The sequence below is a fragment of the Balaenoptera musculus genome, chromosome 11 (genome assembly GCF_009873245.2).
Source record: "Balaenoptera musculus isolate JJ_BM4_2016_0621 chromosome 11, mBalMus1.pri.v3, whole genome shotgun sequence".
NCBI lineage: Eukaryota > Metazoa > Chordata > Mammalia > Artiodactyla > Balaenopteridae > Balaenoptera > Balaenoptera musculus.
The window spans coordinates 16,197,856-16,222,840 of record NC_045795.1 but is presented as its reverse complement, the minus strand read 5'-3'; the positions used below and the strand labels follow the sequence as shown (position 1 = coordinate 16,222,840).

The 24,985-nt window shown below is 37.3% G+C and overlaps 1 protein-coding gene across 3 annotated transcripts in view; it reads right to left on the bottom strand.

Annotated features, from left to right (window-relative positions):
• CDKAL1 (CDK5 regulatory subunit associated protein 1 like 1) overlaps positions 1–24,985 on the bottom strand; it is a 657,693-nt gene that overhangs the window by 422,882 nt on the left and 209,826 nt on the right. For all 3 annotated transcript variants that reach the window (XM_036869715.1, XM_036869716.1, XM_036869717.1), the window contains one exon: positions 18,552–18,672. In XM_036869715.1, coding sequence (XP_036725610.1) covers positions 18,552–18,672 — 121 coding nt within the window. The remainder of the gene's footprint in view (positions 1–18,551; positions 18,673–24,985) is intronic.

The following is a 24,985-nucleotide window of genomic DNA, read 5'->3' as shown; positions in this document are numbered from 1 at the left end:
TTTACATTCCCACCAACAGTGCAAGAGTGTTCCCTTTCCTCCACACCCTCTCCAGCATTTATTGTTTCTAGATTTTTTGATGATGGCCATTCTGACTGGTGTGAGATGATATCTCATTGTAGTTTTGATTTGCATTTCTCTAATGATTAATGATGTTGAGCATTCTTTCATGTGTCTGTAGGCCATCTGTATATCTTCTTTGGAGAAATGTCTATTTAGGTCTTCTGCCCATTTTTGGATTGGGTTGTTCGTTTTTTTGTTATTGAGCTGCATGAGCTGCTTGTAAATCTTGGAGATTAATCCTTTGTCAGTTGCTTCATTTGCAAATATTTTCTCCCATTCTGATGGTTGTCTTTTGGTCTTGTTTATGGTTTCCTTTGCTGTGCAAAAAAAGCTTTTTTTCTTTTTTCACATGGATATTCAATTTGTTCCAGCACATTCTGATGAAAATACTTCTTTCTCCCTTGAAGAGACTTGGCACCTTAGTCAAAAATCAATTGGCCAATTTGTGTGGGCCTATGTCTTGCTATTCTGTTTCCACTGACTTAAGTGTCTATCCCTTTACCACTACCACACTGTCTTGACTGCTGCTACTTTATAATTAGTTTTAAAATAGGGTGGTATGATTCCTCCAATTTTGTTCTTTTTCAAAACTGTTTTAGATAACTATAGTTCCTTTGTCTTTCCATATAAAATGAAAATTCAGAATTAGCTTGTCCATACCTACAAAAAAAATCCAAGTGGAATTTGCACTAAAATTACTTTAAATCTATAGATGAACTTGGGGGGAATTTATACCTTTACTATGCTGAGTCTTCCAATTCATAAACTTCATATATCTATTTTTTAGGTCCTCTCTGATTCCTTATATTTTATAGTCTTCAAAATACAGATCCTATACATGATTTGTTAGATTTACACCTAAGCAATTATACCTAATTAATTTTTCTTAGAGCTACTGTGTGAAATATTTTTTAAAATTTCAGTTTCTAATTGTACATTGCTAGTATATATGGAAATAGGATTGCTTTTTGGTGGGTTTACACTGTATCCTTGCTAAACTCACGAGTTCTAGGAGTTTTATGGTAGATTCCATAGGACTTTCTATGTAAATAATCATGTCATCTGTGGATAGGTATGGTTTTATTTCTTCTTTTATTTTCATACTGTAATAGGGAAGAAGCTTTTGTATTCTATTACAAGTTAATCACTAAAGGAATGTTGCCTGTAAGCTTAAATTATACATAACGGTCCATCTCTGGGAACCCTGCCTCCCAGGTAATGAGCATTAAGCTAAAGTACCTTTGTTTAGCTCACAGGAAACATCCTGACCAGGCCCACCTGTGAATGACTGCAGGCATATCCCCTACAGAGGCCGACCCGAACCAGGAAATGTTTGACTTCACTCCCTCCCCTTTTAGTATAAAAGAAGCCTGCATTCTAACTCAGGCAAGATGGTTCTTTGGGGCACAAGCCAACCATCTTCTCGGTCTGCTGGCTTTCTGAAAAAAGTCGCTATTCCTTGCCCCAACAACTCGTCTCTTGATTTATTGGTCTGCCATGCAGTGAGCAGTATGAGCTTGAACTCGGTAACAATACAACTGAGCCCTGACACATCTACTACTGACCCCCTTTGGGAAGAACTCAGATAGTTACTAGTCTTAGATGTCATGCCTAAAAACAGGGCTGGCTCTCAAGGGTCAGTTGGAGTGGCCACATTGGTGTTAATGATACTCAACCTACTAGTTCCACTAGTCTCCTTCCTTTGCCCTTAGAACCTGTGTTGTCATGGTCCTAGCATGTCTCACATACAAGCTCACCCAAGCAGTGACCAGTTTGACATTCAAGCCGTATATGCTTTACATGAGAAAAATACAGCAGTATGTGAGCTCCATTACACACTTATTGCTGGTTCTTTTAAAAGACTAAGACAATTTTCTGTAACTTATTCAGCATAAAGCAAACTTAGCAACCACCCTTAGTAAACACTTAAGTCTACGCAACCTAAGGAAATGTGGGGTAAAAAAACTGGCATCAAAATGAAGTCAGGGGCTTCCCTGGTGGCACAGTGGTTGAGAATCTGCCTGCCAATGCAGGGGACACGGGTTCGAGCCCTGGTCTGGGAAGATCCCACATGCCGCAGAGCAACTAGGCCCATGAGCCACAATTACTGAGCTTGCGCGTCTGGAGCCTGTGCTCCGCAACAAGAGAGGCCGCAATAATGAGAGGCCCTTGCACCGCGATGAAGAGTGGCCCCCACTTGCCGCAACTAGATAAAGCCCTTGCACAGAAACGAAGACCCAACACAGCCATACATACATACATACATACATACATACATAAATAAAATAAATTTTAAAAAATGAAGTCAATCAACGATGACACTTCTTAGAAGTAAGCTTTAAGAAGGGTGTTAGGAGGTCTGATGAAGTGAATAAACCAGCCTTTCTAAACCAGTGTGGCAAGATAATTAAGTACTACAAAAAATAGTCTAAGTGATCATTTTCTCCAATCTCCCAAGAATGGTACACGGCTCTTTACCAATCTAGATGCCCAGGAGAAAAGAGAATTCATTAACCACAGTGAATGCCTAGAACATTCGGGTTGTAAGTTTAGGTTTAATTCTCTCAGAGAGGACAAACTGAGAAAGGCTGGGATACATGGTCAAGACTCAGCAAACAGCAAGAGACCCTTTGAATGAAAACATACCATTATTGAGTCATAAAATATTTTTTGAGAGGTTCCGTATGCTAGTGCCTATTAGGTGCTAGGGATACAAACACATAAACCTACAGGAATAAATGTAAGGTAAAGATTAGAACCAGAAACACTGATGGGAAAGGCGAACAATGAGTGAAAAGAAGAGGAACACAAGAATATGTAAAGTCTGGAGTTCTGGTGAAGGTTCTCACACATCAAAAGAGAATCTTAAGTCTCAGTAGCCTCTTTAACCCATGTAACCCAATTCACTTAGTAGAAAGAGTCACTGTTTTCCATTGTTTATTTGCCAAACATTAATGGCCAAAGCAATACCATTTTCTGATGTTTTGATCTATTATTTAGTTCAACGCAAGTTAAAATAAAATATCATTTTTATGACATCCTGCAGACCACAAATGCTTCTAACCCTCCCACCAAGCTCTAAAACCCTAAAAGTGAAGGTCTACCACCTGTCAGAGGGGTCTCTTTCTGTTTGTCACGAACCAAATTCTCCAAAAGTGAGTGTAATCGGCAGGCCACCTGACTTCAGGCTGTTGGGTCCCATGGGCCTCAGTTTCATAATGTATGAAAAAAAGATTTTAAATATCTAAAATTCTTTCTAGCTCTAACAGTCTCTGAAAATATAAACCGGCCAAAAGGATCTTTAATTATCCAAGAATAGATTTGTATTAAGAAGGTGTGTGGGCAGTTGGTATTTGGCCATGGGGCTACAAATAATAAAGAAACTTATTACATAGTTTGCAAAGCCTATCCCTAATTGAAAGGTTTTTTTTTTTTCCATCCCTTATAAAAAAAGGCCTCAGACCATTCTCATTAGTTGGCAAAAGATCTCAGGCAGTACAACCCATTACTAAATAGCTTAAATCAAACTGCCGCTCACTGTGCCAACTATCATGTTGCTATACAATCCATCCAAACATTTGGCAGGGAAACGTTACAAAGGACAAATCCATATGTCTACCATAGACATATTTAAGTTTGACTAGTTCTTTCTCATCTAGTATTTCAAAATAAGGAGGCTTTTAGTAAAACATAATTATATAAAAGCCAAAGATGTGGGTTCTAGTCTGGCTGGCTAGCTGGCTGGCTGGCTTGCTTTCTTTCTTTTATCCACTCAAAAAAAATGTCTGAATGGTTCAGTAATTTGATAACCCAAAATGCCTATGTTGTTTTAGAAAGAATTAATAATAGTGATAATGGTAACAATCTCTTATATAGTAATTATATTTACCAGATGCTTTTCTAAGCTATATATAGATATATTTAATCCCCACAACAAGCCTAGGAAACACATTATTTTTATTATTATTCCCACTTCAGAGATGAGAAAATTGACACACATAGAAACCTGCCCAGAGTTACACAGTAAGCACCGGAGCCAGGACTTAGACCCAAGAAATTTGGCTCCAGAATTATAGTCCTAACACTAGGCCAAATTGCCTCTCACATTCAATAAATGAGGCTGCAAATTTTAGCTATATCTATACTAAGATGGTAGCTCTGGGCACATTATTTTATCTCTTCAACCTCAGTTTCTATAAAACAGGAATAATAAGGAAGACTCTAAAGTGAAGTAAAATATGTACCCTCTTGTTAGCATTGTAAATGACAATGCTTTGGAAAGCAATTTGAGTTTATATTCCAAGACCCATAAAAAGGTTCTTAACCTTGACATAATAATTCCACTTCTGTAAATTCATTCTAATGAAATATATTTGAAAAACTATGCTTTTTAATATGTAAGAGTACAGATTAGACATGTCAAAGTTAATTGCAGTTAAGACCATCAGAACAGAAAGAAAATAAAAAGACAAAGGTAAATTTATGAAGTATTGTGTTCTAAAAAGAACGGATAATCTAGTCTAGATCATAAGAGCTACTTTCTGGCTGTTGTCACTGTATCTCCATTCAGGAAAAAGGTTCTGCCATGGTCCACTCTCCAAAAAAAAACAAAACAAAAACAAAAAAACAAACAGAAAAAACACCCGTAATTCCATATCAGATGTAGAGAAGAAAATAGCATATTGGTGATACTTGAAGACCAAACTACTCTAGTGATCAACGTATCCTGATGGTAATGGCACCTCATGAATAGACAGGAGATATAGAAGATGGGAGAATGGGAAGGGAACAAAGCAATAATTTAAAGAAGATAAAAGGACTGCAAGACAAGAGAAATCAGAAAATATAGACATGACAGGATCAATTAATTAAAGTTGTCTAGGAACCATTAAGATATAAGCATAAAAGATAAAGAAAAGACACTAAAAAATTAGGCAAGCCACACTGATGCGGCTTCAAATGAGCATTTGTGAAGTGTCTCAGGAAAATACATATAAGCCCTAGTCAAATCTGGATTCTGAATTAGGATAGGCAAAAATAAGATAATCAAATTAAAAATCAAAAAAAGAAGAAACTGAAATATCTGTATTATTCTTACTTCCATCACTCACCTTTGAAAATCTATCACAGAATTTAAAGTTAATGGAGTATTAAATTACGTCAATTATATTCCAAGTAGAAATTTTAGACACAAAAGCCACAAAATTAAGAAAATTTATCATTTGATATATTACTGTGAAAAATGAAATATGTAAGTGCAAGTCAACTCACACAGAAAACTTCCATTTTGCCAACTGCCATGTAGCAACCATTGGGCATCACTAAATATCACTAAGACTGGCTTTCAGCACCAGCAGAACCTCGCCCCCACTCTCTCCTCATGAGCACTGGACACAGAGATCTTTTTAAAACTATGAAAAATTCTCAGGAATTCCCTGGCAGCCCAGTGATTAGGACTTGGTGCTTTCACTGCTGAGGGCCCGGGTACAATCCCTTGTTGGGGAACGAAGATCCCACAAGCGTGGCTAAAATAAAAATTTTTTTTCAAAATTTTGTTTGCTTTTATTGTTATTGCTTTGTTTCTTACTTTGTATAAAATTGAGAAGTAAGGTAGGAAAATGAAAAAATAAACCTAATAGGAGAAATAAGAATGAGAAAGAAGTTGGAGGAAGCAAACAGGGGTCTTAACAATTCCATTCTCTGGAAGTGAAATCAGGTGTTTAATTTAACAGAGTAGGCAGAGACTCAACATTCAAAGGATCACAGGTTGCCTGAATTCCAGAGTGAGAACAGTATGTGACGGTGGGTGATGGAATTCCCAATGGTAATCAATTTACCAAAGAGGCCGCCCCAACCTGACTTGTTATGTAAGTTATACACTACTTGTTGTACAAGCCCATTTTCAGGCATCATATACCGTACGAGTCCTGTTTTATTCTTTCTCTGTATTTGTGGTCATTTCTAGGTACATAGCTCTAAGTTTCACACATATTTTTTTAAAACCTGATGATTATTATATTCCATGATGATTAAAACAGAGTTATTTACCAGTTAACGAAACTATGCTACTAATAAAAGACTCATGGGGGCAGTGATAAAACAGGTAAACCTTGTTTCTTTTATTGCACTTAGTAGAGTATCTGATACATACAGATATCTGTAAATGTTTGTTGAATAAATGAGTGAATGACTAAAGAATAAACAAACAAATATGTGAACAAACCAATGAATAAAGTAGACGACCACCAATCTTGACTGGGGATATCTTCCAGTCAGAAGGGCTACTGGTCCTAAATAAATAAATCCATTGTACATACCTTGTTCTCATAAATTTATAGATGTGGGGGGGGGGAGAGAAACAGAGATGGGGAAAAGGAAATGAGGGTAGAGGAGAACAGACTAAAAATCTCATTTCAGACAGTTTATGTTTTCCTCAAGAGCAGTAATGGAAAAATAAAAGGTACTTTACAAGGTAGAAAGATCTTCCTAAATCCATATTATCTCTCACCATTAATATTTATTTTAAGGACAACCTAAAAAGAACCACAGAAATACACATTACAAATCACAGAGCTATATACATTGTTTAAAAATAGAAAACCAGGATTTTAAAAGATGACCTTGCCTTAAACCCAGTGTCTTTAGTGGATTTATAGAAAAATACACATTCCTCAGGGACTACTTCATCAGATAAAGTAAATGAGGTCTTAACTACATGCACTGCTGCCTTTTTAAAAAGCCAAACAAAACATTCTGCTTTGTCAGGGTTGGCAAAAATAAAACAACTGGTGCTACCATGCTGAGATGTAGCAAAATAAAAGCGAAGTGGTTTCACAAATAAATATGAGATATATATTATTTTTGTATTGAAAAAACCGACAGGCCTTTATCCACAATCACATGTGTGTCCAATTATACTTAAAGTTGGACAACACAAGTATTGGGGGTTTTTTTCCCCCTTCCTGATATGGCTGGAAAACAAGTTTTCTTGAAGCAATAGGAAAATTGACAGATGGCAGCTCTTTGGAAACATCCATTCATTCACTCCTATTGTGCCCTTCCAAGTCCACACTAACTCAAGTACTGACTCCAAGCGCACCCTAACTCAAGAAAACAAAACAAAACAAACAAAAAAGACAACCAGACAAGAGGGTACACTTATCAACTATCTCTAAATCTATATGACTGGGCGGTCCTATCCTTTAAACATCGTAATAGGAAATTCAGATTCCATCCCACTGGATAAACTTAATGCATCTTAAGAGGCATTTGACACAGTACAATATAAGAAAAGAGCATAAATTCTCCCAGCCCACCTACACTTGACGGCCCATGTTTTCCATTCTCTTTGTAAAATTCTGGGGCCCATAGCATCTTTTTCGGGTTTAGTTGGCTAACCTCTAGATTAGTATCAAACTTTAGCTCTAACTGGCTTTCCTTTCAACTAACTAAACAACTACAGTTCCAACGCAAGGATAGAAAACTGGGCTAGAAGCCAATGAACCTGTGGTTTACTGGAAAAAGAACTGGTTAGATGATGTGGTTTAAGTTACGACTCTGCCACTTAACTGCTCTGTGGTCTTAAGCAAACTGCAATCTAATTAGGCCCGAGGTCTGCCTTCTGCATAGTTGTGATAGTAATAAACTTGATAGTAATTGTACTGAATAGATATTATGTGCCAGACATTGTGTTAATTATTTTAAATGGATGATCTCTTTAAATTCTCACAACACTATAATTATCCCCATTTTATAGGTGAGAAAATTGAGATCTACAGAGGGGTTGAATAACTTATACAATATCACACAGCAAATGATAAAATGATAAGGCCAATTTTGAACCCATGCAATCTCAAGCTATCTCTTTCTAGCCTTCCTCCTACCATTCCCTAATTCGAAACACCACCCCACTGATCCACTCATCATTCTCTGTATAAGACACTGCCTTTCACAATTCAATACCACTATTGATGGGGGGGTTGGGGGGGGGGGGAAGAGGGGCACCTGCTTAGATTGCCTTTGAACCCACCTATGAGATAAACTTTGAGAGACAGCCTCAGTATCTACTTTCTAAGGAAGCTCCTTTAACTCACCCAAACAATCCATCATGCTCGTAAATAACTTTGTTCACTCCTGTACTACTCTACTTACAGTGATATAATTTAATTGTTTTCTGCTTGTTTTACCCTCTCTCCTGCTGGATTCTCAAGGGCAGACACCAAACGAAGGTACCTGCCAATACTCTGCACTTAACAAATGTTCAGCCATGTTTGTTGAATAAATGAATGTCCAGAAACAGGGCTCTTTAGTTTTCTTAAATAACAAACATAAAAGACTTTTACACATGAAATAAAATAATACACTTTCTAAACTATAAAAGCATCTATAAGTATTTATAACTAATGTATATCCTCACCATACAATCTATGAACTAACCTGAAAAAAGTGTGAACCATTCTACTCAATTAACTTTAAGGCTTCTTTAATGATACGCCAAAATTTGAGTACCTTTAAATTTTGATTTTTATCCAAACTCAAAGTTATTCTACCTTCCTCAAACAAAATAATTTTATCAGAAAAATGGTAAGCAAGATGCACTTTTTAGTTACAGCAATGGTATATTCTGTAACATACTAGAACTTGAAATGGCTTTTAAAAATCAGCCTTTTCTTTATATCTAATTACTAGAAAAGTTATATATTCATTTCAAAGTTTATATAAAATAATGGTCACATAAAGAAGAATTTACAAAATTTAAGACTAAAGCCCCATGCTAATGCTGTCTAAAATTTCTAACTGGGCCACTTACTTAAAGGCATTTATTAAACCTGCATTTCAAAGTTGTGCAACTTAATGATAATTACTTCACAGGTATGAGCCAATAGTGCCATCCACTGTTCTTATGAATGATCTTGCCCAAATACAGTTTTTATAATGCACTAAAAATAAGATTACTTTAAAATTTTATTTGCACAATGTTTAAGTGAAAACAAGGTATTTGGGGATTTCACTGAAGATATCAAAACATCTGCAAATTTCAGGACAACTAGCTTTGGGATAAAAGTAAAAATGTAACAAGTTCAAAATTGACATAAATACTTCGATTTCACACATTTAATTGTTTGAGATAAGTTTCACTTCATTCATGGCCCAAATTAACATTTTTCTCTACAAAACAATCATCTATAGCCAGAGAGAAGTAATTGGAATTATACTGCAGCTCAGCCAGAAAATTTTTTCTGCATTTAAGTAACCCTGCTGTTACTGAAATACTAAAATACTTAAGTGAATACTGTGAACAAGACTGTTCTAAAAGCTACAGGAGAGACTAAGATTAACTTTTCTTCGTTTATTTGTCAAACATTCACTCAAAACTGAACAAATGAAATAGGAGACTGAGGAGCTGGTGATGAATCGAATAAACTCCTAACGTTAAATTCCAGTACCATCACCTTTCCGGCCTAAATAGTACAAACGATGCAGAGAAAGGAAAGGGAGAGGGGGTCTTGGAGAATGCTGGTAGAGAACAGGATACAGCAAGATCACAATTCTAAGGAAAACACTTATTAAAATGCCCATAATGTGTCAGGCTACATATACAGTAGGTAGTACGTGTTACGAAAGAGATCAGCTCTTAGAAGTTACCCAATTTATTTGAGTCACGCAGCTAGAAAATAACAGTGTCTAAGACTCCAAACCCAGACCACAGACTCTCCAATGTACCATAAACTCTACTGTCTTCTCCGGAATAGGCTGGTACCACATTCCAGGCTCATTACTAAGAGATAAGCTTCTGGGCCTCCGTAAGCTTACAGAAGATCAAGAATAATAACAGCAGTTACTTACGCATCTTAGGGACGTGCCACAAGAACAGTTATAACCTCTAGATTCAAGTTTCACATGGGCCATGTTCGGACTTCTATCATTTACTTTTTTTTTTTTTTTTTTTTTATTAATTAATTAATTAATTTATTTATTTTTGGCTGTGTTGGGTCTTCGGTTCGTGCGAGGGCTTTCTCTACTTGCGGCAAGTGGGGGCCACTCTTCATCGCGGTGCGCGGGCCTCTCACTATCGCGGCCTCTCTGGTTGCGGAGCACAGGCTCCAGACGCGCAGGCTCAGTAGTTGTGGCTCACGGGCTTAGTTGCTCCGTGGCATGTGGGATCTTCCCAGACCAGGGCTCGAACCCGTGTCCCCTGCATTGGCAGGTGGATTCTCAACCACTGCGCCACCAGGGAAGCCCTATCATTTACTTTTGAAAGAACTGAATGTCAAGGGTGTAACATAAAATGTGTGTTATTTTAAGCTACAATTTGCTAGTATTTAATTAGAAAGGCTACCTTCCAGAGCTTACTGGTATGTTTTAGCTGTCTTTTATCCCTGGTCAACAGCAGAGGCTTTGCAAATTAGCATAATAAGTGACAGAAATAAGTTTGCATCTGTGAAAGTAGTGGTTAACTACTAAACGCAAGTGGTTACCTAACAGCATAAAAGATAGTAGAAATGGGATCTCACTGGTGAAATCAGTGACATTCAAGTGAGTTGACTGGCTAAAATATTTGCCAGAAGAGGGTAAAGAATTTTGCAACACCGTAGCTGAGACGAGTGTTTCTCAAACTATCTATAGGGACAGATCAGGACTTTTATTTCCGAACTCTTATAAACCAGTATTTTTGTAAAATACAGTGAAAAGGAATTATAAGACATTGCAGCAACGTTAAACCATCTTAAAAGTTTCTAAGATGCTTACTCTCCATTTCTATACTTGTCACAGACCAGTCATCAATAGTTAATAACCTGGCACTGGTCCATGGATCACACTTTGGGTAGCACTGGCTTGGACCATTAAGGATATTATTCTGTCTTGGTCCCTCCTTTACACTCACTCCAGACACTGCATAGAGGATTCTGGTTGCTTGAGGCTGACAATACTGTCTCATCTGGTTCAAGTGAAACTTTTGCGCAAGGTCTGATTTAATCACCCCAAAGAAGAAAGAGTTAGGACTTCACCAAGCTTATAAGAACAGGTGGATGGTGCCAACTTGCTTAATGAACTCTTATTGCAGATTTTGGACTGGGACTTGCTTTCATTACAACCTGACAACTGGGTTGTAGAGAAGCAACTAATCCTCATTGGTAGGTACTACTGTCTATCAAAAAAACCTCTAAGAGTTGTACCTGACAAAACTGACTTACATTAATTTACAGTCATCAGCGCCCAATATATAAAAAATATTGACCAATAATTTTTAAATAAATGAGTGACTATTAAGTCTGCTGAATTCTTTTTGGAAAATGTTTTATCTTGAGATACTGCCTCTTGCAGAAAGGTGTCAGGACCTAATAGATGTCTCTGAAGACGGCACCGAGGCTGAGGGAGCTTTTCTCAAGAGAGCAGATTCAGAATAGTGCCACGGTTATTACAATCAGGACATGTAAACAGAACAGTACAGTATAACTAAGAAAAAAAAAGAATACTTACTTGTTGACACCATGCTAAGATATAAGAAGTTAATGAATCATTAAATATACTAAACATGTAGTCATTTCAAAGGGATTATAAAATAAAATATCCCAAATTTTATTCTCCAAAAATGTTAAAAAAGATTCACACTAATACAAGTGTGATATTACATATATTCCACCTTCTAACAGGATCTTTTTGGAACCTTAATTCAAGCTTTATAAGAACACTTCTAGGGCTTCCCTGGTGGCGCAGTGGTTAAGAATCCGCCTGCCAGTGCAGGGGACACAGGTTCGAGCCCTGGCCCGGGAAGATCCCACATGCCACGGAGCAACTAAGCCCGTGCGCCACAACTACTGAACCTGCGCTCTAGAGCCCGCGAGCCACAACTACTGAAGCCTGCACGCCTAGAACCCGTGCTCCGCAACAAGAGAAGCCACCGCAATGAGAAGCCTGCACACCGCAACGAAGAGTAGCCCCCGCTCACTGCAACTAGAGAAAACCCACACGCAGCAACAAAGACCCAACACAGCCAAAAATAAATAAATATTTAAAAAAAAAAAAAAAGAACACTTCTAATTACGGGTTGGCCAAAAAATTCGTTTGGGTTTTTCCATAAGATGTTACGAAAAACCCGAACGAACTTTTTGACTAACCCAATAAATTTTTTACCACCAAATTTTTTTTAATAGAATGTTATTTTCTGAAAGCTGTAATTTAAAGGGTAACATTAAAAGATAGCATTTGAGGCTTATATTTTCCACACGTGTACTGACAATGGCAGTAGTCGTGTTTGATGACAAAGGTCAAGGAGAAGACCTTTTTACTATGTTGCTGCCACATCTCATAGAGGGGCAGTAAGAGGATACTTGAGTATCTCACACCACTTACATTCAGAGGTCTCAGGAGTCACTGCTGTGTACTCTCACCCTTAGAAGAGTGTCATGCTGGCACCTAAAAGCATTCATTCCCCAGAACGTGGAACAGAACAAGACCCAAATCCTCCCCATACAGGAGCTGCAATTAACTCTGTGTTTACAGCCGCATTTTTTGGATTATTTCAGTCAATGTTAGTTACCTGTTGACTTGGGAAATGTTTATCTTTGTATATGTCATAATATCTAATACCATACCTGATAATGTGGTAAGCACATAATAATAATATTTTCAAATGCACTGTGATTATATCTAGTTAATAATTATTTCATGTTTTAATCATTAGAACCAGAAAGATAGCAAAATGTTATTAGTAATGATCCTACTTCTCTAAAAACAAGTTCACTTCTATGAGAGAAATTTGCATTCTTTCTCTTTCATTCATTCATTCACCTATGTATCTAGCCCTGGAATAGGGACTGATAAATTCCAGACATTATAGAAAAAAAGTTGAAATATCCGAGTTAGTTTGTTTTCCCAAAGCTAAGATGTCACAGGGGGAAAAGTAACAGATACTTTAAAAAAATGTAATAAATTCAAGTATGTAATCTCAAAGAAAATTAGATTCCCCTTAAAGGTTCCCATATACCATCATTTTATGTCTGGCAGATGGCAAATAACAAGAAAGATGATAAATTTTAAAAGAGAAAGTATCAGTAAAGTATTACAGTGTCAGATGGTATTTTCTACGATGTGTTTAGCCCTGGGGAGGATTACCCCTTCAAACTAGGGATAATCTGATAGTAGTACCTAAAAAATGATATACCTTATATCAGAACTGCTGAGCGGCACCCAACTCTTGGCTTTGGAAGAATGAAAATTGCCAAGGGATTGTCAAAATGATGACTTTGATAGTGACAGAGACAGCAAAATGAAGCAGAGATTTTCTTTATGGCCCATTTTCTGATTTTTAACTTTTTGTCCCCTATATTACCTTCTGTCTCCACACTCCATTCTTACTACTAGAAAAAAAATAAGGCAATCACACAAATGGGGTCCCCTGACAAAAACTGAGCTTTTCAACCTCAGCTCACTTTTTCCGTTTATGCACATGTTGACTCCCTATTATACTGACCATGGCACTTGGTTGATACTGGTCTACATAAATATCCACAGATTTCCTACTCTGTTGTGCATCAGGACCATGACCTCACTCCACGAATTTCATGAAAAAAAATGGAACACTCTGGCATGACTCTTCAAATTTCATATATTTACCCCAGAAACAAGATTAGTTCTGGCCAAATTTTTAATTAGAGTCTCAGATTAGACATAGCTTCCAGTTTATAGAAAATCTGTAGGGTAGAATATCAGCTGAACACCACCACCAAAGGGAGGAAATCGGGGAAGAAGAAAACTGACAAATCTTGGAAGGAGGGGGGATTCTGATCGAGAACTGGCTGTATCTCAAGTCAATGGCATCAAAAAGAGGCCATAGTATATTAACCAAAACATAAAGGGACATGACACTGAACCGTCCACCCTCCATTTTGCCTGACAGCATGGAGGAACTGAGCACCTTTCTCTAAATTAAATCAGTGAAGACCTTTAAGAAAAATGAACTGATAAGTTCTACACTTAAACTTACTCACATCCTTTACTCTTATGTCTGAGGAAGCATGAAGGTCTTTCTCGCCAACACTTACCTTTCTAACTACGTTCACAACTGTTCCTGTTTAAACAGTTTCTCCTGTCAATATATTTCTAATCCTTACCCCTCTGCCTCTAAACAAGCTCAGATAGAAATATCCTTCTATTCTAAAAACCACGTCTCTCACTTTATAGCAGAACTCCTCCAAAGAGCAGTCCTCCTGTAGCAAAGCCTACTAATTTCTAACGTGGTTTGCAAATTTCCGGCTCTTTCGAAAATGATTCACCTAACCTGGCATTACTTCTCCTCAAGGAATCAGAAGTAATTGATAGTTAGACACTTCTTTTCATAAAACCTTCGCCACTGACTAGTTTTATTTCATAGATAGTTCCTCTCTCTCCTCTTATTTCCTATACATGGGCACTGACCATTCACCTTCACTGACCTCAACTGTCACCCCTCCAACTAAGGCTTCTTTTTAGCCTTGTATTTCTATCTCCAACCACTCTTTGGACAAACTTCCAAATCCATGGTTACAAATAAATCCATTGGAGAATGCCAAAGTCCATCTTCTTAGCCATTACACAGTACTGCCACCCTTGCTTTTCCTTCCCAAAACTACCACCCAGGCTCTCATTCCTTCCTGGCTCGGTTGCTATAGGAACCATAAGCAAGAAATGTGGGTGGCCTATAGATGCTGAAATTTCATTTCAAATGTCACTATAATGCAAAGATTATTCTGTTCCCACACTTGATATGATCCCTTGCTCCTGTGAACCCACAAAAGTGTCTGACGGGCGCAATAGATAAGCCTCAGTCTCAGTCACCTACTAGCTGCATGACAATGTGAAGTCACCTAACCACTCTGTAACTTAGTTTCCTCATCTACTGAAAAATCTCACAAGGCTGTTGTGAGGACGAAATACAGGAAAAAATATGCATTTCACAGAATTCTGTCTGGCCCACATTAAGCACTCAACATACATTAGCAATGATTAACTTCATTCTCTCCTGCATTTGAGAGTCATGTCCATACAGCTCTCATCATCCTACTAGACAAACATGTGCCTATTCATGTCTACAGGGAGTACTTACCCCATAAGGGACAGTCTAGAAATAAGAGTGATATTGGATAAGGGGCAGCTAACCTCAGAAGGCTCACCTCAAAAGAAAAGAACGTTGTAAATTGAGACAAGGAACCGAGTAGACCAAATTTATATATGCAATACAGCAAACATAAGAAGGATGAATAACTGAACATAAAAATGAGAGTATGGAAAGAAAAAATAAATGTTATTTAAGAACTAAAGGTACTCTTATTATACACAATGTGATCAAATAAGTAGTGGTCTCAGCTCATCCACAATCTAGCATGATCTGAAATTTTCAACTTCTTCCTTGGCTAAAGCGACTAATATACTCCTTTTACATTTTAAGTTAGAAACGTAACAAAGCATAACAACTCTGTAGAGTTTAACAGTAACTTTGCTAAATTACCAATACATGTAATAAAACTTGCTGCAAATGGGATCCTTTCCCTAACTGATGAACAGAAAATTTATATGAAACTTATATATCCATATTTAATTTCAAAGCCATAAAACTTTGAAAAGTGTAAGATTTTGATGGAGATGATAATTTTCGCTTGAAAGAAATAATTATCCGTAGAACTCTTTTAAAACATTTAAATGTAAATGACAAAAAGCAATGAGCTCTACTGGAGGTAAAAAAAATAAAATTCAAGGTAAAGATGTTAAGAGTGATACTGTCGACAAACACCCATGGAGAGACTTTCATCTGAGAACAAGTGATAAGGCTCCAACTGATTCAGGAAAATGATTAGTAGTCAGAGAAGTTCAGAAACTCTTATCTCAACGAGTGACAGTACAGATTAATTCTCTTAACAGCAAAAGAATGTTTGCTAATTTATTTACTAAGGGGCAATTCTATACTGTAATATGAGAGATGTGAGAAGATGAGAAAGTGAAAGGAAATATCCAGTGAGCTTTAAAAAAGTCTATAGCCTCATTATAAGAAACACTAAATCCAAGAGAAGAAAAATTCAAATTATAAATATATGAAAAATTTTAACTTAATGCTAGGGAAATTTTGAAAAATATACGGCAAAATAAATTAGTAGTGGCTTGAAAATACAATATTAATTCAACATTTATTGAGTACTCACTTTGTACTGGACCCTGAAGTCAGAGATAATAATAGTGATAATTGAAATACTTTCTGAACTCACGAAGCTCATAACTAAGTAGAAAATATAAATTATGCATCCTGAGAAGTGCCATAATCAAGGTAAATAGGGAATGTTGTAGATGCACAACGGAAAGATGGAGGTATTTAGCCTGGTCAGGAGGGGAGGAAGAAGCAGCCACCCAAAGAAAGGGGCACACAAGTGCGTATGGCAGGATTACCCGCAAGTAAGTGGAGAAATGGTAAGACACGCCAGGGGATCCTTACAGCACACAGACAGGCCTGGAGTCAAGACAGAGAAGGACCTTGAGGCTGAGAATGTCAAGTAGTTCAGTGAGACTGAATACTGGAGTGTGAGGTGGGGAGTGACAAAATGGAGAAGTACAGAGACTAAAAATATAAAGTACCTTTGAAAACAGTTAAAATCGACACTCAGCAGGTCACAAGTAGCTACAAAGTCACCTTGATCCTAAAATAATGGATTCTAATACAAAAGGGTTTGACAGGCCCTAAAATAATAACATACTTAAAGGAATGTGCCAGTCAAAAAGGAGTTGATCAGTCCTGCATTTTTTTTTTTAAATGAGACTATCAGAAACATTTAGACTTTGCCCCTCTAAAGACATGGTTTAGGAGAAAGTACGCTTAGCCAAACTCCAAGTATTACTGTGCAAGTGGCAAGGCAATTTGTACTGCAACAAGAAATTAACATGATCCCATTCAACTTTCAAATTATAGAACTCAATTATTCATTCATTAAGTGAACATTTACTAAATCCGTACTGTGTACATACTTCTGTGTACTAAGGATACAATGATAAGAAAGAAAATCAATTCCCTACCTTCATGGAGCTTATTACATGCCAGTGAGGGGAGACAATTACAACATAAATGGACATATGTCTATTTCAATACTGAGAAATGTTACAAAGGAAAATAAGGTAAATATGGAGGAAAGGAAAGGTAGGGTTGCTGCAATTTTAATAGGAATTTGAATTCAGGAGTCAAAAACAACAGCAGCAGCAGCAATGCAGGATGTGAAGGAAGGAGAAGAGTGACTGAGACAGAGGGAACAGCGAACAGCCTTACACCCATAACTTGGCTCAGACTCCAGAGAATATATTAGATTCTCCGGTCAATGTGACAGCTACGCTTCTGACTGTTAAATTCTGACTTAGTCGCTAGTAATCTCTGAGCTTGATGAGTCCAGGTTTATGAATCTTCCACACTGAAGGCCAGACACTGGTCCTGGACAAGTTCACGAAGTCAACTGAAAGTCCCCAAGGGTTTTTAGGGAAAAGCCAAATGTCTTCTTCAACAGTCCCCGGTCTTTGGCGGCAGCGGGGAGGATGAACCAGAGGTGGACGATAAGGCAAGAGAAAAGACAACCAGTGACAACACAGCTGCAACAGTGCAGGAGGAAAAGACGGCACTGGCTTGGAGAGAGGTAGGAAGATGCTGGAGCAGGAAAGATAAGTTAACCTGTTCTCAGTGGGAAAGAGCATGAAGAAAGCAAAGGGCAAAAGGAGGACAATTTTTAAAAAGAGAGAAGGAAGATTAAAATTTAAAAGGAGCAGGAAGGCTTAAATCTGTGGGAAATGTGAGGCAGCTGCATGAATGGAGGGACTTTCATGAGGTTTAAATTTATTACCAGACTATTATAATATAGATTAAAGTGGGAAATAAGTAACTTTTTCAAATGGAGTCACTATTTAAAAGAACCAAATTCAACAAATGCAAATAAAACCAAGTATGACTGATTATACCAGGAGTTATAATCAGGCAGAACTTCAGACCAACATGGCAATTAAAGAGTACTTGATATTCAGTCACGATGTTTATCTTCAGTTTACGGCTCATAAAAGTAACATTTAAAAATATTCATTTCAGATAGTTAATAATCAAAATACGGTTAGGATCTTGGGCAATATTTACTACTATAATGCTATTGAAAAAAATAGTCAAAGATGATGGGTGTATTAACCATTTCACAGAATGAAATACTCTTCTTAAAAAGATTTTAACCAAGGGCAGAGCTGGAAAACAAAATCCACATTTATTACCAAAAAGAAGTTAGAGTAATGTTAATCAAAGAAAAAAACACTTGCTGCAAATATAAGTGCAACTGCATACAGGGAACATCTTAGAGGGAACAATATTCATGTCTGATTTTTTTTTAAATTCATTTTTGATTTTTCTTTCCCATGGAAATGTTCAACTACTTTTCTATGTCATATAGCCAGGAAAATTCATGGAGTATATTGAATATTTTATGAGTTAGAGAGAAGCTTACCCAGTATTGATGGAAATGATTTCTATCAGTGGATTCTTCCTAATCTTTGGCAAATCCAGTCGTGCTCCCCCCAACCGTTTTCCATTATCCTTTTTCTGACCCAGCAGTCTCACAGAGTGACCTTCAAATAAAGCATAGAAATACACGTTAGCATGAGTCACAACTTCATTTTAATTTACTGCTTTCAACAAATGTGTTAATATTTGCATCTAACTTTTTTTTATGGAAACAAATAAAAACAACCCAGAGAAGATACGATCACTGAACCTAAGAAATACTACCAAAGGGAAAGGCAGCAGTGTTCAAGTCCTACAGTCAAAAGTGCTTTGCTTAGAATATTTGCACATTCATACTGCACAGATGAGAGAAATAGAAATATCCTCAGAGTGTCATTCCACAGGTATGAATGGTCCCTAACATAGACCAGATATGTAAGTATATGAAGCAGGAAGGGTTCACTTGGGCACTGGCCCTGCAGGCCAAGTACAAAAGCAGATCATCTGCTCAAAGCAAACTGTAAATCAAAGAAGTAAAGAATTAAAAAGCTGAGATAAAATGACACTCTAGGGTTGGATTTTTAAGAACAAACAAAAGCTTTTAAACTTATTTTTTTTAAAACATTACAAAAGAATCAGAACACTTCTAAGACCCATTAAAATGTTGAATTAATTGTAGTTACAGAAAAGTTGGAAGAATAGAAGAATTCCCATCTCCTTGATATTCACCAATTATTATTTTCCATACTTATCATTTTCTCTGTATACATACATATTATTTTTTATAACTTTCCTAAAGTACATCCTGTAAAACGCACCCATTGTAAGTAAACAATTCAATGATTTTAAATAAACTTATACAGTTGTACAATCATCACAACCCATTTTTAGAACATTTCCATCACCCCCAAAACTCTCTCAAGCTTATTTATAGTCTATCCATGCTCCCATACCAAATATATTACATTTTGTTAATCTATCAACCAGCTGATGAACATTTGGACTGTTTCCAATTAACACCTTTTATAATAATGCTTCTATGAATATATGAATACAGATCTTCATGCAGACATATGTGTTCACCTCTCTTAGAAAAGATTCCTAGGAAAAGAATTGTGGGTTATGTCGTAAATTTATATTCACTTTTATAAGAAATAACTTTTCCAAAGAAGTGCTACCATTTTATATCCCACCAGCAGTGTATGAGGGTTTGAGTTTCTCCACATCACCAAGACCTCACTCATATTGTAACTTCTGACAACAGCTATTCTAGTGGGCGTGTAGTGGTATATTATTGTGCTTTGAATGAATAATATGCATTCCATAATGACTAACGATATTGAGCACCTTTTCGTGTGATTAGCCAATTGTATTCCCATTTGGTAAAATGTTGTCATGGTTAATTTTTATGCGTCAACTTGCCTGGGCCACAGGGCGCCCAGACATTTAGCCAAACATTATTTTGGGTGTGTCTGTGAGGGTGTTTCTGGATGAGACTGACATTTGAATCAGTAGACTGAGTAAAGCACACTGCTCTCCCTAACGCTGGTGGGCATTATCCAATTAATCAAAGACCTGAATAGAACAAAAAGGCTGAGTAAGAGGGAACTAACTCCTCCTGTCTGACTACTGAGCTGAGTAACTGGTCTTTTCCAGCCTTCAGACTCAAGACTGAAATATCAGCTCTTCTTGGGTCTCGCACCTGCCCAGTTGCCAGCTGTAACTCACGCCATCAACTCTCCTGATTCTCAGACCTTTGGGCCTGGACTGGAACTGCACATCAGCTCTCTAGAGTCTTCACCGTGCCGACCACAGACACTGGAAATTTTCAGCCTCCTTAATGGTGGGAGCCAATACCTTATAATACATCTCATTATACACACACACACACCCCTACTGGTTCTCTTTCTCTGGAGAACCCTCACTAATATAAATGTCTACTCCAGTATTTTGTCAATATTTTAGTTATAGCATTTGTCTTATTATTGAATTATAAGAATTCTTTACATATTCTGGTTATATGACCTTTGTGAGATATATAATTTCTAAATATTTTCTCTCAGTCTGTGGCTTATAGTTTCACTTTCATAATGGCATCTTTTGAAAATTAAAGTTTTTTTAATATAATGAAGTTCAACTTATCTATATTTTATTTTACAGCTCATGCTTTGGGTGTCATATCTAAGAACTCTTTGCCTAGCCCAAGAGCACAAAGATTTCTCCTACATTTTCTTCCACAAGTTTTATCGTTTTCACTCTTATAATTAGGTCTAGGATACACGGTGTTACTTTCTGTGTATAATAAAGGTCTAAGTTTATTTTTGCACGTGGATATTCAATCGTCCCAGAATCATTTCTTTTCCTTCTTCCTCCTTTGTGCCACTGCCATCACACATATTAACATATATAGTTGTATAAACCCTAAAATATAGTGCTACAATTGTTGTTTTATACAATTGTATGTTTTTTAAAGAAAAATGTGAAAAATATATATTTATAAAGTACTATATATTTACCCACATAATTACCACTTCTAGCACTCTTCATTTCCTCCTGGGGATTTCCATTTGGTACCACTTTCTGCCTGAAAAATTGTCTTCAGTATTTCTTGTAAATCAAGTCTGCTAGCAACACATTTTTTATTTGGAAATGTCTTTATTTTGCTTCATTTGGGAAGGATACTTTTGCTGGATATATCAATAGAATTCTTGGTTGACAGTTTTGTTCTTTGAGCACTGAATATATCACTCCACTGTCTTTGACCTCTAGAGCTTCTGGTGAGAAGTCGACTATTAATCTTGTTGTTCTCCAGTACACAGTATGTCATTTCTCTCTTATGCTGTCAAGATTTTCCCTCTTTTTCTACAATGATTACGATGTGTATAGGTGTGGATATCTGGGACTTCTCTACATGGAATTCACTTAGCTTTTTGGATCCAAAAGTAATGGTTTTCATCAAATTTGGGAAGTTTTCATCCAGTACCATTTAAAACTACTGTTGTTGCTGTTGCTGTTTTTTACTGTATGCTTTTCTTTTGTGATTCCCATGACACATTTGTTGGTGTGCCAGATGTTGTCCCAATGGTCTCTGAGGCCCTTTTCATTTTTCCTCTGTTCTTCTATCCAAATCAGATCATTTCCCTTGGTCTATCCACAGATTTTTTTCTTCTGCCCTCTCAAATCTGCAGTTGAGCCCCCTCTAATGAATGTTTTCATTTCAGCTACTGTACTTTTCAACTCCAGATTTCCTATTGGTTCTCTTTTATAATTTCTATCATTTTATGATTCTGTATTCAAGTCACTGTCATCATCCTTTTCTTAAATGCTTTTTTTTAAAAAAATAAATTTATTATTTATTTATTTTTGCTGTGTTGGGTCTTCGTTTCCATGCGAGGGCTTTCTCTAGTGGCAGCGAGCGGGGGCCACTCTTCATCGCGGTGCGCGGGCCTCTCACTGTCGCGGCCTCTCTTGTTGCGGAGCACAGGCTCCAGACGCGTAGGCTCAGTAGTTGTGGCTCACGGGCCTAGTTGCTCCGTGGCATGTGGGATCTTCCCAGACCAGGGCTCGAACCCGTGTTCCCTGCATTGGCAGGCAGATTCTCAACCACTGCGCCACCAGGGAAGCCCTTCTTAAATGCTTTTAACATCATTTCACTTAGTTCTTTCAAGTCTTCGTCTGCTAAATCCAACATTTCTGGCCACTCAACGACAATCGATACTGACTGCTTTTTTCCCGCTTGAATGTGGTTATACTTGGTTTCTTTGTATGTATCATAATATTTTGTTAAATACTAGAAATTTTAGGTAATATATTGTAGCAACTCTCAGTTCATATTTATCCCCCAAAGGGTAGCCTATGAAGTTTATGTCTCCACAATGAATGGTCATTAATCTCCTTTCTTAGCTTTTTTGGCTTTCTTCCCCCCAAAGCGTAACTTCCCAGCAGTCAATTCTGTAGCTGCATAGCAAAGCTAAGTCAAGGACTGGTCACGCATATGCTCAAACACCTTAAACCAGTAAGATTCCTAACTATGTGTTGACTGATCTGTGTATGAGCCGAGAGCATTCAAACTTAGGGCCATTTTCAAGTCTGCCCCACCTTTTACTTTCTCCTGGGCTTTCTTGGGTCCTCTCCCACCTTCTCGCGATGTGCATACAAGCTCCAGCCGACAGATAAGTGTAGGCAGCTTGGGCCCACTCTGGTCCCTGTTGTGCATGTGCACAACCTCCAGTCAACTTACAGTTTGCGAAGACTTATCAAGCATCCTCTCTCTGTCTCACCTCCCAGAAGTCTCTGCTAAATCCGTGGCTAGTCTGTCTGTCTACCACTTCTGCCAAACAGGCCTACAACTTCAGGTGTGTAGAGCCAGAGACACCCCATCCCCTATCCCCCCACCCCACCCCACCCACCCCCCGTCACGCGCCATGAACATCTTCACTTTCCCTAACAGTCCTCCAAGTCAACTGAGCTTTCTTGGGAGCAGCAGTGAAGCTGCTGGTTTTTACAGCCTGCCCTGTCCTGGTTGAACAACCTTGCCCACAGAGCTGAGGAAGGAAAACGGCAGTAGCACCAGGCACAAACACCAAAGACTCACACTGTTCTTACCCAAAGCTCAGTTGTTTGCACAAATAAACACTTCTCAGTTTGCTGACTGCTTTTAGCCAATTTCCAGAATGCCAGAATGGCTTGTTTTTGACCATCTGTCCAGCTTTGTTGTTGCTTGTGGGGAGATTTGTTGACCTTCTCATGCAGTCGTGCCACAAGCTAATCAAAGCCCACTTTTTAAAAGCAATTATTTAAAATAACTTCAAATACATAATTAGTACAGATATAAGATTCTAAGCAATTATATGTATGTTTCATCACCCCTCATTTCAGAAAGATATACTGCTTAAACATCTCCTGTACAGACAGCTTTTCAGGACCAGAAGTAATAAAACCATCAGTCATGGCCTTTTTGTACTAATTGCTTTAATAAGAAACATTAAGTACTTCATTCATTCTGAAAATTCTTGCTCTGATGGAGAAACATAGTTAGACTCAAGCAAGCATTTGGCATACCAGATTTCACAGATTTTCAAGATAAGTTGAGCTCTTCAATCACAAGTCCAGTTAATGAAGAGGTGAGCAAGACTGGCATGATAACATAATAGTTCTCTGAGAGATGCCAAAAGTTCAATAATGACTATGCAAAGGCATGCTATTTTCATACTAGCCTGAGACAAATTTCATTATATCCTGCTGAGACTTCAGCAATATGAGCCTGTACTAATAACATTTGATAAATTATTCATCTCCAACTATCTACATGCAAATAAAGGAACATATCCTGCCTGATGATATAATGAGTTATTTTCCAATCCAATGATTCATTAAAGAGTGGCAGACCTAGCAATAGTCTTTTTTTTTTTAATTGAAAAATATACCACACTAAAAACAAAGTAGGAAATAACATAAAAGTCCCTCATTATATCTGGTCAAAGATGAAAGAAAGGAAATTCAACCACATAATGATTATTTTTTTAAAAAACAGACTAGCAGAATAGAACTTTTATACTTGTTATACCATCTTTTTAAAAAATCCTTTTGCAAACAGAATTGCTATTTCAAAGTAACTCCTTAAATCTATAGACCACAGAATAAAAACATATACTACAAATCATTACCCATTATATGTGCAGTTATCAATATTATTACCCTCTAAAACAAACTGAAATTTGACATAATAAATAATAAAACTGAAGGAGATGTCTTAAAGAAGGTGTATCTGTGGGACGAAAAGGAAAGGAAACAAGGACTCAGGAACAGGGAAACATGCTGAAGGAATAAAAATGTGAAAGGTAAAAAGGAAACTTTTGGAGCAAATTTATACTGAAAATGAACATGCTATACTTATGAAGGGACCAACCCGTAAGGACCACCATTAGACACTCACACACTGCTTCTCTATACAATCCCTTCTGATTAGCCACTGATGCCTAGCACTGTGAAGGAAAAAGAACACTGCTCAATGAGTAGCGATTTATTTTGTGACTACTGCGAATTTCCTCACCCTTTGTGGCTAGACTGAAGAGAAGGAGAGGAAGAAAAGAAATCAGGACAACAGAGTTTGAAAGAAAAGGAGAGTGAAAATATTGGTTTTTACATCATTTCAATCACACGTAATAAGAAATTAAAGGAGGAAGTATTAATAGGAACAGATGGGAACAATGACGCTCAGTGTGACCAGATAAACTGATAATAACATGAGACCACTGAGGAGACAGGGATAAAGATGTAAGTTATTAAAATAGAGATATGCGATTTTAATCCAAGGATGAAAAAAGAAGATTGCCTTATATGCAGAATGGGACATACTCAAATGTTCTATTTCCGAGATTTTATCTTTCCTATTTTCAATGTAAATTCACATTTCATCTCCTCTAAATAACGGTCAAA